This window comes from Choloepus didactylus, chromosome 10 (assembly GCF_015220235.1).
Source record: "Choloepus didactylus isolate mChoDid1 chromosome 10, mChoDid1.pri, whole genome shotgun sequence".
In the NCBI taxonomy this organism is placed as follows: Eukaryota; Metazoa; Chordata; class Mammalia; order Pilosa; family Megalonychidae; genus Choloepus; species Choloepus didactylus.
Window position 1 is genome coordinate 14,728,929 of NC_051316.1, and position 14,324 is coordinate 14,743,252.

General features: G+C 40.4%; 1 protein-coding gene across 1 annotated transcript in view; it reads right to left on the minus strand.

The window, feature by feature from the left end:
* Positions 1–10,256: 10,256 nt before the first annotated feature.
* Positions 10,257–14,324, minus strand: part of LOC119505250 — a 64,961-nt gene continuing 60,893 nt past the window's right edge. Inside the window, exon 9 of the mRNA XM_037797891.1 lies at positions 10,257–10,339. Coding sequence (XP_037653819.1) covers positions 10,329–10,339 — 11 coding nt within the window. The 3' untranslated portion in view covers positions 10,257–10,328. The remainder of the gene's footprint in view (positions 10,340–14,324) is intronic.

The window sequence follows — 14,324 nt, forward strand, 5'->3', positions numbered from 1 at the left end:
GGTAGCCTTGACTCTTGAAGACAATTGTATAACAATGCAGCTTACAATGGGTGACAGTGTGATTGTGAAAGCCTTGGGGATCACACTCCCTTTATCCAGTGTATGGATGGATGAGTAGAAAAATGGGAACAAAAACTAAATGAAAAATAGGGTGGAATGGGGGTGATTTGGGTGTTCTTTTTTACTTTTATTTTTTATTTTTATTCTTATTCTTTCTGGTGTAAGGAAGATGTTCAAAAATAGATTGGGGTGATAAATGCACAACTATATGATGGTACTGTGAACAGTACACAATGGATGATTGTATGATATGTGAATATATCTCAGTAAAACTGAATGTAATTTTTAAAAAATTGTGCATTCCAATAATTAAAATCATTTGAACAAAAAAGAAATGGCACTCTGATTAAACTGCATTTTACAGCCTGTAGGGCATCTTGAACTAGCTTTGTTTTTACTCTAGGTTCACTGTTGTCCCACCCAGCTTCTTCCTTCATCAACATGCAGGTAAGTTGTTTTCCTACCCTGCCAGCTAGAAAGGCAGATGGGAGAGGCAGGCATGGCCTTCCTTGCAAGTCTTGATTCTTTGATGTGAAAAGGGGCAGCACAGTGATTTAAACTTGATCCAACCTCTTTGCATCTTACAAAGTTAACAGCTAAAAGAAGTAAAATAAAAAGGCAATGCTTGTGGAATGTACAGTGCACATTGGTGGTACACACCTCATTGCAATCCACCTGCTTACTTCTCCTGTTTGTTTCTTTGGAAGACTTAACGTTTTTCTCTTATGTTTCCATCTTCAGATTCAGCTTAACGAATTCCTAAATCTCAGCCATATCAGGTTTGTCAGACATGGTTGTAGAGGAAACGAGCAAAATACATGAGCAAGTGGAGTCCAAGCTGTGCAGTGGCTGCTGCCGAGTATCCTCTCCCTTGTTTTTGAAGGACAATTTTGCTGGATAAAGAATTTGGGGCTGGCAGCTTTTCTCTGTCAGTACTTTAAATATATCATACCACTGCCTTTTCCCCTCCATGGTTTCTGATGAGAAATCCACACTTAGTTTTATTGAGGATCCATTGTATGTGATAAATATCTTTTCTCTTGCTACTTTCAGAATTCTGTCTTTACGTTTGGCATTTGACATGCTGATTAGTATGTGTCATGGCGTCAGTCTATTAGGATTTATTCTGTTTGGAGTAAATGTTGTGCTTCTTGGATATATATATGTATGTCTTTCATAAAAATTGGTATATTTTTCAGCCATTATTTCCTCAAATAGTCTTTCTGCCTCTTTTCCCTTCTCTTGTCCTTCTGGGATACTCAAGATGCAAATATTTGTGCGCTTAATGCTGTCACTCAAATCCCTGGGACACTGCTCAACTTTTTCTAATCTTTTCTCTATTTGTTCTTCTGACTGTATGAGTTTGATTGTCCTTTGTTAGAGTTTGCTAATTCTTTCTTCTGCCTGTTCAGATCCACTATAACATGTCTCTAATGTACTTTTAATCTCTACTCTTGTGCCTTTCATCCCCATAATTTCTATGTTTCTTTTTATACTTTGAAATTCTTCTTTATGCTCACACATTTTCTTCTTTAAGTCCTTTATCTCTTCAAGAACATTTTCTTTTTTCTCCTTGAATTGATTTAGGAGGTTTGGACGTCTTTGACTAGTTGTTCCAACTTCTTAGTCTCCTTTGAAGTTTTATTTTTTTTTCTTTGAGCCATATATTCCTGTTTCTTGGCTTATAACTTTGCTGCTGTCTAGACATCTGATTATCTTAATAATTTAACTCTGAATTTCAGTCTCTGCCTCTTGTCTAGGGTTTTATTGTTGATTGGCTTTGAGTTAAGGCTTTTCTTTGGCATTTGGTCTAAATTATTCTAGACCTTTAGAATAGCCCCTACTTAACTGTTTAGAGTTTCTCAGTTCTTCTTCATCTGATTCCTGCCATGGATATGTGGTGCTATTTTTAAGATTGCACTTTGTGTTCAAGTGTTTTCACATTCAGGAGAAATCTCTCTTTCCTCTGTTCCTTCTCTGAGAATGGTGATCTATTCTGTTTGTAATTGTGTACATTTTTCTCCCCAGCTCCTATTATTTGTTTAATTTCTCTCCCTCTCTCAATGCCCCATTTTCCTTACATGTTTTAGTTCTGGGACCTGACCTATCTTACCGCATGTGCCAGTTTGCATGTATTATGTCCCCCAAATTTCATGTTCTTTAATGCAATCTTGGGGGGGCAGATTTATTAGTGTTGATTAGGTTGGAATCTTTTGATTGAGTGTTTCCATGGAGATGGAACTGAATCACATGTGGGTGGGACTTTTGATTGGATAATTTCCATGGAGGTGTTACCCTGCCTGTTCAGGCTGGGTCTTGATTAAATCACTGGAGTCCTATAACAGAGTTCACAGACAGAAGGAATGCAGAGCAACTGAGAGTGACATTCTGGTGCAGCTGCAGCCAAGAGAGACACTTTGAGGAATACACAGGAGCTGAGGGTGGAACACAACCTGGGATCAGCAGATGCCAGCCACATGCCTTCCCAGCTAACAGGGGTTTTCCAGATGCCATTGGCCTTCCTTCAGTTAAGGCATACTTGTGTTGATGCCTTCATTTGGACATTTACATGGCCTTCAGACTGTGACTTTGTAACTATATAACCCCCCCTTTATAAAAGCCAATCCATTTCTGGTGTTTTGCATAGCAGCAGCATTAGCAAACCAGAACACAGCAGTTCAGTTTAACCACACACCCTCCCTTTTTTTAAGGCCTTTCTGCATCCAGTTTCTTCCCCATTAGGGTGCTATACCCTGGGGAGCCAGGTGGGGTCAAAACTAGAAAGTTTGGGTCTCTTCAGAAAAGTCCATTTTGCCTTATTGGTCCAGCTGACAGAAACTGGATTGAGTGAGGGCAAAACAGTTCTTGCCAACATTTCTATCATGGTCTTCCCTGCCCTGCTAGGGAGCTCTGTCATGTGCAGCACTCCTTAGTGGCTTGTGTTCTGCCCTGGGGTCTCTGTGGACTGAGGGCCCTGTGCCTGGATGCACTTGGAGTTCTAACTCACTACTGTGAGTAGCTCTAGTCTCTGTCCATGGTGGAGGGAGTTAGCTGTGCTGCCTCTTTGAGCCTCCCAGGCTGTGTGGGACTGATTAAGGGGTAAGGGAACCGGAACAGATCATCAGGTCGGGGATGGAATTTTTCTACCTGATATTTTTTGTTTCTTGGGTTCAGAATTTATGGAGTCCTTCTCTAGTCTCTACCTTCCTCCAGAGTTCTAAGCAAGTGGAATTTGTCCTTTTATTTGCTAAATCTCTGGGGAGGCTTTTTCAAGGGATGTCTTACATCCAAATGCTGATCCTGTCACCCTCAGGCTGGGCTTTATGGCTCTCTGTTCCTGTAGTCAAGCTGATTGTCAACTTGGTTATGCCTGGTGAAAGCCATTGCTACACAAACAAACCCTGGGGATTAGAGGGGGAGTTTTTGACCTTAAACAGCACATCATCATTCTCACTACCCTTGTCTTGACTAAGAGTCACAATCAGACTTCCAGACATTCCCTGAGATATCCTACAAAGAAAGTGGCACTGCTTTTTCTATGCAGAACCTAATGCATTGCTCTGCACATGGTGAGCAACCACCAAATGTTGGCCACAGGGCTGTGAGAGTGAGCGAGGAGAGCTCGGGGAGCCTCACCCCAAAAGTTGAGTCTGCCCATTAGTCCCACCTCTCCCTGGTCATGAGAACTTTACCTAAGCATATTATCCCTCTGGGCATCAGTCCCTTCCTCTGTTAACTGAGGGGGTTGGACCTAATGATCTCTAGAACTTTCTCAGCTTTATGTTATGGAATAAACTATAACATTTTATGGTCTATTTCTCAGTCAGATAGGAAATAAAGGTTAGTGCCGTTATCCTAATTTGGGAAAGGATTTTGTTTGTTTTTAATTATTTAGAAACATATCCTTACAATAGCTTGCCTAAGAATTACAGTACCACCCCAGGAGTTGATTTCCCATAACTGAGGGGAAATCACAGTCAGCTTCCTTCACATGCTCCTTCTAAACCAGGTACAACTAGAAGGGAAAATTTTCTGCTATTCTACTCTTGTACCTTGCCTTAAATCCCCATTATTTCCTATTTTATTTTTCCTTTAAGATCAACCTACAACTAAGATGCAACTATGTAATAAAGCTATGTCAAAGCAGTTTTTCTTTCAAAGAGGGAACAGTTTACCATTTCATATTTTTTTAAAAAAGGAAAATGTATGCACATGTTTTTTAAAATACAAACACAAACCATAATCCTGATAGATATCTAAGCCAATTCAGAAAGAAAGAAAACTAAATGTAAAATTCACAAATAATTGGAGAATATGTCACAAAATTCCCGGGAATTGTTTTTGAAGCAGACAAATGCATTTTAATGCAAGTACCATCCAATCATCAGCATCATGTCAGTATTAGAATCAGGACCTTGGAAAGGAGTGGGGTTTTGGGAAACCAAGTTTAAAAATCAATACCTACATAATATTCTGTTTAATATACAGAGGACAAGCTGTGAGCAAGGTGATGCTTTCTCTTCAAAGACTGTGGTATTATGGGGCTGGCTGCTAGCAATCCTTGGTTGTTGACCCTTGACTTTTCTGTTACATGAACATGTATGCGCAGTGTTTCACCTTTCTCTTCTCAGTTCCATTGACTTCTATTTTCTTGTTCTCCCCATAGCATCTCTTTCTCTGTCCAATTTCCTTTGCATATGAAGACTTCAGCTATTTTGAATTAAGGCCAGCCCTCATTCAGTTTGGGCACACCTTAATATCTTCCAGGTCCTATTTACAAATGGGTTCACACCCACGGGACGTGTTGGGGTGATTCAATCCCTAACACTTAGGTTTCAAAGTCTAATTTTCCATTACTCCTCCCTCTGTGCTCTTTGCTCCACTCTGAGTCACTCTTCCTCTTCCTGAAAGGTATCACATGTTGCTGCTTAGTAGTTTTATCAACCTATTTCCCTCCAGTAGAATTTTGGGAGTCTGACAGCCTTCTTTCATTTTGTACTTTCTCCATGTCTTTCCAGCCAAGTTAGCAGGGTTTTGGCAGGAATAACTTTATCAAGAACTTGTGGATCTCCCATGGATTTCCCGGGGGTTCTCACATTTAGAAAATAGCCACACCCATATATTTTTTCTTGATTAGCCCTTCTTTACCTTGACCTCCTGCTGTGAAAGGCTGAGGGACCACCTCCTAATCCTTCTAGAGGACTCTGGTTTGGTTGAGAGGATATGTGAGGCACATCCTTGGTCTCCTTTTGTGTGAGTGAATACACTGTTGTTTTGAAGTTTAGCAAAAACTTGTAGAATCAAACCTTTACTTTGCCTTTATGCTGTGCATTTGGAGGCCATTTCTGGAGGCCATTTCTGAATAGGCTTAGAGTTTTTAAAACCTCAAAGCATGTTTCCTTTTTGTTTAGCAGTTCTTCACTCAATATCTCTCTCTCCTCCTGCATTTTACTGTAGGTAACTGAAGAAACCAGAAAGTAACTTCAATTTTGCTTGAAAATCATCCTTAGCTACAAAGTCAAGTTCATCTCTTACAACTTTTGTTTCCATATAACTGGAGGAGACATCTTTCCCAAGCCTTCTGATACTATACAACAAGGATTCCTCCTTTCTTCAGTTTCCAATAACATGTTCCTCACTTCCTTTTGATCCCTCACCTGCAGGCTTCTAAAAACCCAAAGTTCTACTAACAGTCTGTTCCAGGCAGTCTAGGCTTTCCTGATCCTGCTCCTCAAAATTCCTCCAGCCTTCACCCACTGCCCAGTTCCACAGCCACTTCCACATTTTCAGGTAATTGTTACAGCAAGATAATCTTTCTGGCTTATCTATCACTGCATAACTTAGTGGCTTAAAACAGCCTGTATTTATTATCTCCAGTTTCTGTGGATTAGGTTTTGCTGGATCCTCTGCAAGGCTGTAATCAAGATGTCAGCCAGGCTGGGTTCTCATCTGGAAGATCTACTAAGGAAGGATCTGCTCCCAAGCTCAGTCATAGTAGAGGAAGAATTCATTTCCTTGTAGTTGTAGGACTGAGGGCTCTAGCTTCTGGCTGCCTGTTGGCTGTAGACCACCCTCAGCAACTAGGTATCACCCAGAATTCCTCATCACATGGGCCTCCCAAAATGGCCACATGCTTTATGGAAGCCAGCAAAGAGGAGAGTCTCTAGCATTTGTCTATTCTTTCTCTTCCCCTTTCTTTCCTCCACTATATGTTTTCTTCTAACCTCTCTATTGCCTCTGTATATTTTTCTTTCCTTCCCTTCTGCCTTCATGCTATGGTATTTATGATTCCTAAAGTTAAATAAACTCAGATCAGTTTAGACAATTTGGGAATCCCACTTCATGTTGGAAATTGGAAGACTCAACTGAGCTTCGGGAGCAGCAGGAGCCAAGGAGACAGACCATGCTCCAAACCTTCTTTTGATCCCTTCCTTCTGCCCTCTACTCCAGTTAAAAAGTACATCAGGGCAGCACTCTGGCATGTCCGACTTCTGTTGAGAGCCCTCAGAGGAGGAGGTAATAAGACTGGTCCGTTCAGTTTTGACTTCATTTGCTTTAAGAAGTGTGGTTATTGGGTGAACCATCTGGGAGCATTATAGCCCTTTGAAGTCCTGAGCTCAAAAGTGGGGTGCTGGAAAGGTGACACCTTCACACTTTATGCTATCTTTCTTTCTAACATTCTGCCCCTTTCTCTCTTTCCTTCTCCTATGTTTTCCTTCTTTATACAAGTTATCTTTCTTTTCTTCCCTGTTCCTGTTTCCTTTAAAACAGAAACGATCTAGATTACCAAAGAAATCCAAATCTTTGTGTGCCCCCTTAATTCCCCTTGTGGCTGCTTAGAATCAAAGAAAATTTTTGGCTTGTTTGCAAGAGTAGTTTCCATCTGTCAGCCTGAGTAGAAGACGGTCCCTGAAGCTGACCATAAGGACATCCAGACATCTGTACTCAAGATGTTGGGGCAGCTGCCAGAGACACCCTTTCCTGGTAGGCATCAGCCTGGAACTCAGGGCTTGCATTTTCAGTAAATGACAAGCAGGTGTTTAAGAGTTTAGAGGACCAACATTTTCTTCTTAATCTGTACTTTATTCAATAATTAGGGCTTTGTTGTTTTTATTAAAAACTCATCGGAATTCTAATTTAATAGGTTATTAAACCTCTCATGAGTTCAAGTTGGGAGTTATTCTGAATACAACTTAAAATTTGGCAACTTAAAATTGAAGTGGATTTTCTGAGGATGCGTCCTCTATGTTAGAAAGGATCCTTTTCTAAGAAGAGGTTAGAAAAATATGTTTGAGAAAAATAAGTAAATTACTTAAAATAACTAAGTTTTAATATGAAAAGTGTTTCATTGAATAGTTTTTTATTGTTGTTGTTGTTTTGTTTGTTTTTTAGCCTTGAAGAAATTTAAAACAGTAGGCCCCTGGAACAGAATGAAATAGTGCCAGTAAATCATTTGCAAATATTTTTTTTTTAATGACATGCAAGCAAGAAAACAAACTAAAAAGTAGGGATATATTGAAATGTATTAAAAGGTACAAAAACAAACAAACAAACAAACAAAAAAAATGAACAAAAAAAAACACCTTGCAGTATCTGAGAGAGCTACAAAGCCAGTCATAAAAATTTAGATTACAAAGATGACAGAAAAATCTTGGAAGCAGGAGAGATGGGAAGCAGTTTTTAGCTCTATCTGTAATGTTCTATTGTTTTTATTTAACATTTAAAGGATCCAAAATGTTAACACTACTATTTTGGGCAGGTTTGAAATATTTCATAAATTCAAAAGCATGATAATGATGGAATGATGGATGCAGGTTTAAAAGAACTAGGACTATTTTGTATGAATAGGAAGCTCATATGATCCATTTGTTTATATTAAGGAGGGGAAGTCAAATTACGATGAGAAAAATCTCAGATATAAGGTAGAATAGTAGATACTCGACTGAAAACAAAGCTACTTTAGTGTTGGGAGGAAAGATGAACTCATTTGAGAGAAGTCTCATGGCTTATTTGATCATTTAAATAGAAAATGGATCTTTCATGTCTAGGACACTAAATTACTAGAACTGGGCTCCTGTCCATACGTGCTTTGCTGGAGCTTCTGCTGAGTCACCTGACTTTTGTTGGATAATGAGTTGATTACTCAGACACAGCTCAAAGATCTCCAATCCCCACATCATAGAAGCTGCAGAGAGGGAGGTTCTTAGAAGCTCCTTCAAACCGCATGGTCTGCAAGGTTGAGTTTGGGTCCTAGACCCCTGGAGTCAATGTCACAACTCTAGGTTCCCCTTCAAGACATGGTGGTCTCTGTAGAAGACCAGGAATTAAATTTTAATTCAGGATTAGAGACCGAACAACAATTATGTCCTCACAGAGCAGTGCAGAGCCATTGTGGGACCACAAAGAGTCTGAGGTCAATGTGGCCGTGTAGAGTTGATTGGTTCCTCCTCTGCAGGACCTACACACTTTGAGAACACCTTTATGATTGTTCATATGATGGTGACCTGAAGTCATTTTTCCATTGGTTGGTCTACCAGCTGAGTTGTGAGACAGGTAGTCTCCAGAATTGGTCTCTAGAGAGCATCAGGTCCATTAGAGTTTCTCAGAACTTGGTCAAAATGAATCAAGGAAAGGTTTCTATTTTCAAATGTCTCATAATCCAAATCAGAAGTGAAGGGATACAGGATGCTTAGTGAACAGAACTGGCTGCTTTTGTGTTGAGATGCTAGCTCCAGGTATAATTTCAGTTTGAAGGAGAAAACAAAAATGGTTATGAAAGGATGAGGTCCTGTGAACATAAGAGAGAAAGGGGCACAGTTTGCCAGCAGCTGCCAATCACGAGCATCACTGGGTTCAAATTCTGGCCCTGCCTTGAAGGAAAGCCCTCAGAGAGCAGTTTACAGGAGAGTCACCTACCTGCTGAGGGAAAGGGACAAGAAGGATGTCTCAAAGTGAGACCATGAAGATGGAGCCAAATTGGGGATCTGTGAAAGCCTTTAACCAACTCCTCATGTGTTCATTGCCCTCATGCCTTTACTTGTGGGATTTTCTGTGGAATGTTCCTCCATCCCTGTTAAACCCAGCCCAATTTTGATGGCCTCACTCACAAGTTCTTACTTTTTCCACTGAGCCATCGTAAACATCCTTTTCCTTTTCTGTCCTTTGGCACTTTATTCTTCTCACATTATTTCTCTTTTCCTACATCCATTCATCCCTTACTCAGATCGTGTAAATTCTTTCACTTAAGCCTTAAGCTCCTTGGAGGCTGTGGCTATGGCTTTTTCATTTCTGTATCTCTGCTTCCTAATCCCTTGCTTTGCAAAATTAACATGCAATTGGGGGCAGGGTGAGGATAGCAGGCCAGTAGACGATTAAAAGTGTAGTCATATAAATAGCACATGTCAAGTCATATTCATCAACATTACAGCTTTAATGTTCTCTACAATGGAGTGGTCACTGAACTGGTATATAAGATGATTAAGATATGCTTCATGAAAATGCTGTCTCTGATGAAACAGCAATGGAATATGGCAGAGTTAGGTGAGACATAGCTTTAAAAGAAATATATAATATTATTTATTTAGTACACAATAGTCATTAAGCTTCTTTTGATATAAACAACAGAAACTAATGTTGTCAAATTCAATTTCTATTAAAAAAAAGATGCTAAGATAGCTCACAGTTCAGAGAAACTTGTGAGCATCTGAGTTTTAAGAAGATGGGATGAAGAATGTTTCAGTTGTTGGCGACTCTAGGAAGCCTCCTGCCTTCTGAGCTGCTGCTTCTCTGTATTCAAATGTCATATTCCTTGGAAAGAGGATCTGAGTGGGCTGACTGGTATTAGATATTCTCATTTTCTTAGATAAACAGGGGATTAGAGGGTAGCACAGATTACAGAGGCAATTGTAAGCTCTACTGCTTCCCCATGTGGTGTCTGTTACAAACAATTTGGGACCAAATTCTCTAAGAAAAGGAATCAACTAGACTTGGTCTTATAACCTTCCTTGTAGTTTTCAGCATCCATTTTTTCACACTCACTCATCTTAAATGGAAGCCGAGTATTAAATGGAACTAGGAGGCATAAAAAGATTGATCCATTTCCACTAGACAGGCTTCTTACACTTGTTATCACCTGATACCATGAGCAAAATAGACCAGCTTCTTTTATTCTTGACACTTTTCTTTAAATTAGCCCTGAAAGTTTTTGACAAGGCTCAGACTTTCCTTCTTCTTTTTTTTTTTTTTTTTTTTGAGTTTGAAATTCTTCTTCATGCTCTACCTGCATAAGACAAAATAGATGTTTGGTAGTATTAGGGTAAGATGAATTTTAATCATATTGCTCTTATAAACTAATAATGTTGGCTTTTGAACAGTCATCATCCTGCCTTACAAAGTGGCAACCCAGAAGAGTTTCTTAATTCTTTATTGTCAGTAATTTATTTCTAGACACTCCTAGTTCATGCTGTTTCAAGATAAGTTTATCAAACCTTGTTTTAAATGTTGGTAGGTTTCCTAGATTCTTTAGGCATTTTTTATAGGTCACTAATGACTCTGGCACAGCAATAAATGAAATTAGAGTTTAATTGCTTTTAAACACTTCTAAGTAAAATGTAATTTTCACATTTTAAAAACAAATATAATTATGCTTGGGATGGTCTTCTCAGTCTGGCTAAATGATGAAAGGAAAGGGGAAAGGTGATCAACAAATAAAGACCTTAGTTTACATGAAAGTATATGATTGTACCTATTTTGAACAACCAAGTGTGCCTTGTGGAAGTCACATGTGTTGCTTCCAAAGTAAATCTCATCTGAGAATAGCAGTGATTTCAAAGTCTTTATGGACATATTAATCATGCAACAACTTCTCCCCACCTCCCTCCCTGCAACCAGCTAGAAAAAAATCCTTGTTTTCTTCAGTGGAGAGAAATCTTCTTGATTGTGAATATTTCCCCTCTTAGCTTATTTCCCCTTTTAGCTTATCATTTATATTCCTATCTGTCTGCACTTTCATGGATCCCAGGAGATGTAGAGCAGATTCTGGAGTCCATAGTGATCTTCTTTTGAATTATGAACTTTTTCACCAGGTTTTTCAAACAGAACATGGCTTTAGGAAACAAGCCAACCACCAGAAGCTGATCTTGCCCAGCTGCTTGCAAAACAAAGAGCTCTCGGGTATGAATGTCAAGTTTTTAATATAAAACATTTAATTAGTGAACACTATGTGAAAGTCAGGAGGCACCTGAGTTTCTTAGAGCAGGCTCCCTGATGTAGTTTTCCTTTTTAGATAGAAATGCTATGTGTACATCTGTAGAAATGTCCCTCTGTGAGCATATTTTCTTTGATTGGATTGTGCTTTTTTGTTTAATCTTTCCTGAGTGTTCTATTTAAATTAATCTTTTAGCAGCTTGCTTTTATTAATGGAGTTTTAAAAATTATTTTGGTTTGGGACCAATATTTGTGATTTCTTAAATATCATAGAAATTTCAATGCATACATTTTAGGACTAGATTAGGGCCTGGGCTGGGGCTTTAGGGTTACACAGAATTGGCTTTGAAAATAAGAATCAGTTATCAACTGGGGATTTGGGCAATTGAACTTCTGTAAGCCCTAGCTTGGACATAATGGACATATTTGTATTTGTGTGTGTGTGTGTGTGTGTGTGTGTGTGTGTGTGTGTGTGTGAGTGTGTGTGTGAATTAAATGAGATATTCTATTTAAAGAAATGGGGTCAGTGCCTGTCATAAAACAAGTGCCCAGCAAGGGTTTTCAGTGTTGTCGTTTTTCCTCTTTTTGTAATTTTGTTATTATTTTTTCCCTCTTCATTATCACACAGTTTTGCTATTGAAACATGGGCAGTTTGTTTGTTTTACCTCTATCTTGTTTTGCTCATATATACAAACTGTCGCCACAGAAATATATGCGTTATGTATTGATGCTAATACAATGTAAATGGTTGATCTTGTTCTGTTTTTTCCAAATGGCTTAAAAATAATTTGTAGATAAAAACATCAAAGCAAAAATGAGATTGTGTTTGATACTCTCTGTTATGGATTGAATTGTGTCCCCCCAAAGAAGATGTGTTGCAGTCCTGTTTGGTTTGCTAAAGCTGACAAAATGCAATACAACAGAAATGGATTGGCTTTTACAAAGGGGATTTATTAACCTACAAGGTACAGTTCTTAGGACATAAAAATGTCTAACTCAAAGCATCAGTGGGATGATACCTGGACTCTGAGGACAGGTGCTGGCATCCAGGACACCTCTGTCACATGGGGAGGCACATGGCCTGCATCTGCTGGTCCTTCTCTCCTGGACTGTGTTGCTTTCAGCTTCTGGCTTCAGTGGCTCCCTCTCTGTTTTCTGTGCTTCCTTTCTAAGCTTCTCCAGGGCTTTTCTCTGTGAGTTTCTCTTAATTTAATCTCTTATAAAGGACTCCAGTAAGAGGGTTAAGACCCATCTTGAATGAGGTGGGTCACATCTCGATTGAAACAACCTAATCGAAAGGTCTCACCCATAATAGGTCTAAACCCACAGGAATGGATTAAAAGAACATAGCCGGGGGGAGGCGGGGCAAGATGGCAGACTGGTGAGCTGTATGTTTTAGTTACTCCTCCAGGAAAGTAGGTAGAAAGCCAGGAACTGCGTGGACTGGACACCACAGAGCAATCTGACTTTGGGCATACTTCATACAACACTCATGAAAACGTGGAACTGCTGAGATCAGCGAAATCTGTAAGTTTTTGCGGCCAGGGGACCCGCGCCCCTCCCTGCGAGGCTCAGTCCCGGGGGAGGAGGGGCTGTCAGCTCTGGGAAGGAGAAGGGAGAACTGCAGTGGCAGCTCTTATCAGAAACTCATTCTACTGATCCAAACTCCAAACATAGATAGACTGAGACCAGACACCAGAGAATCTGAGAGCAGCCAGCCCAGCAGAGAGGAGACAGGCATAGAAGAAAAACAACATGAAAAAATCCAAAATAAAAGCAGAGGATTTTTGGAGTTCTGGTGAACATAGAACGGGGAAGGGCCCTGAGGCGCATATGCAAATCCCGAAGAAAAGCTGATCTCTCTGCCCTGTGGACCATTCCTTAATGGCCCTGGTTGCTTTGTCTCTTAGCATTTCAATAACCCATTAGATCTCTGAGGAGGGCCCTTTTTTTTTTTTTTTTTTATCCTTTTTTCTTTTTCTAAAACAATTACTCTAAGAAGCCCAATACAGAAAGCTTCAAAGACTTACTATTTGGGCAGGTCAAGTCAAGAGCAGAACTAGGAGAGCTCTGAGACAAAACGCAATAATCCAGTGGCTGAGAAAATTCACTAAACACCACAACTTCCCAAGAAAAGGGGGGTGTCCGCTGACAGCCATCATCCTGGTGGACAGGAAACACTCCTGCCCATCGCCAGCCCCATAGGCCAGAGCTGCCCCAGACAACCCAGTGTGACGGAAGTGCTTCAAATAACAGGCACACACCACAAAACTGGGCGTGGACATTAGCCTTCCCTGCAACCTCAGCTGATTGTCCCAGAGTTGGGAAGGTAGAGCAGTGTGAATTAACAAAGCCCCATTCAGCCATCATTTCAGCAGAGTGGGAGCCTCCCCACACAGCCCAGCAGCCCAGAACTGCCCTGGCACTCACCTGTGACATAGCACAGTCATCCCTCAACAGAGGACCCGGGGTGCACGGCCTGGAAGAGGGGCCCACGTGCAAGTCTCAGGAGCCATATGCCAATACCAAGGACTTGTGGGTCAGCGGCAGAGACAAACTGTGGCAGGATTGAACTGAAGGATTAGACTATCACAGCAGCTTTAAAACTCTAGGATCACCAGGGAGATTTGATTGTTAGAGCCACCCCCCCTCCCTGACTGCCCAGAAACACGCCCCATATACAGGGCAGGCAACACCAACTACACACGCAAGCTTGGTACACCAATTGGACCCCACAAGACTCACTCCCCCACTCACCAAAAAGGCTACGCAGGGGAGAACTGGCTTGTGGAGAACAGGTGGCTCGTGGACGCCACCTGCTGGTTAGTTACAGAAAGTGTACTCCACGAAGCTGTAGATCTGATAAATTAGAGATAAGGACTTCAATTGGTCTACAAATCCTAAAAGAACCCTATCAAGTTCAGCAAATGCCACGAGGCCAAAAACAACAGAAAATTATAAAGCATATGAAAAAACCAGACGATATGGATAACCCAAGCCCAAGCACCCAAATCAAAAGACCAGAAGAGACACAGCACCTAGAGCAGCTACTCAAAGAA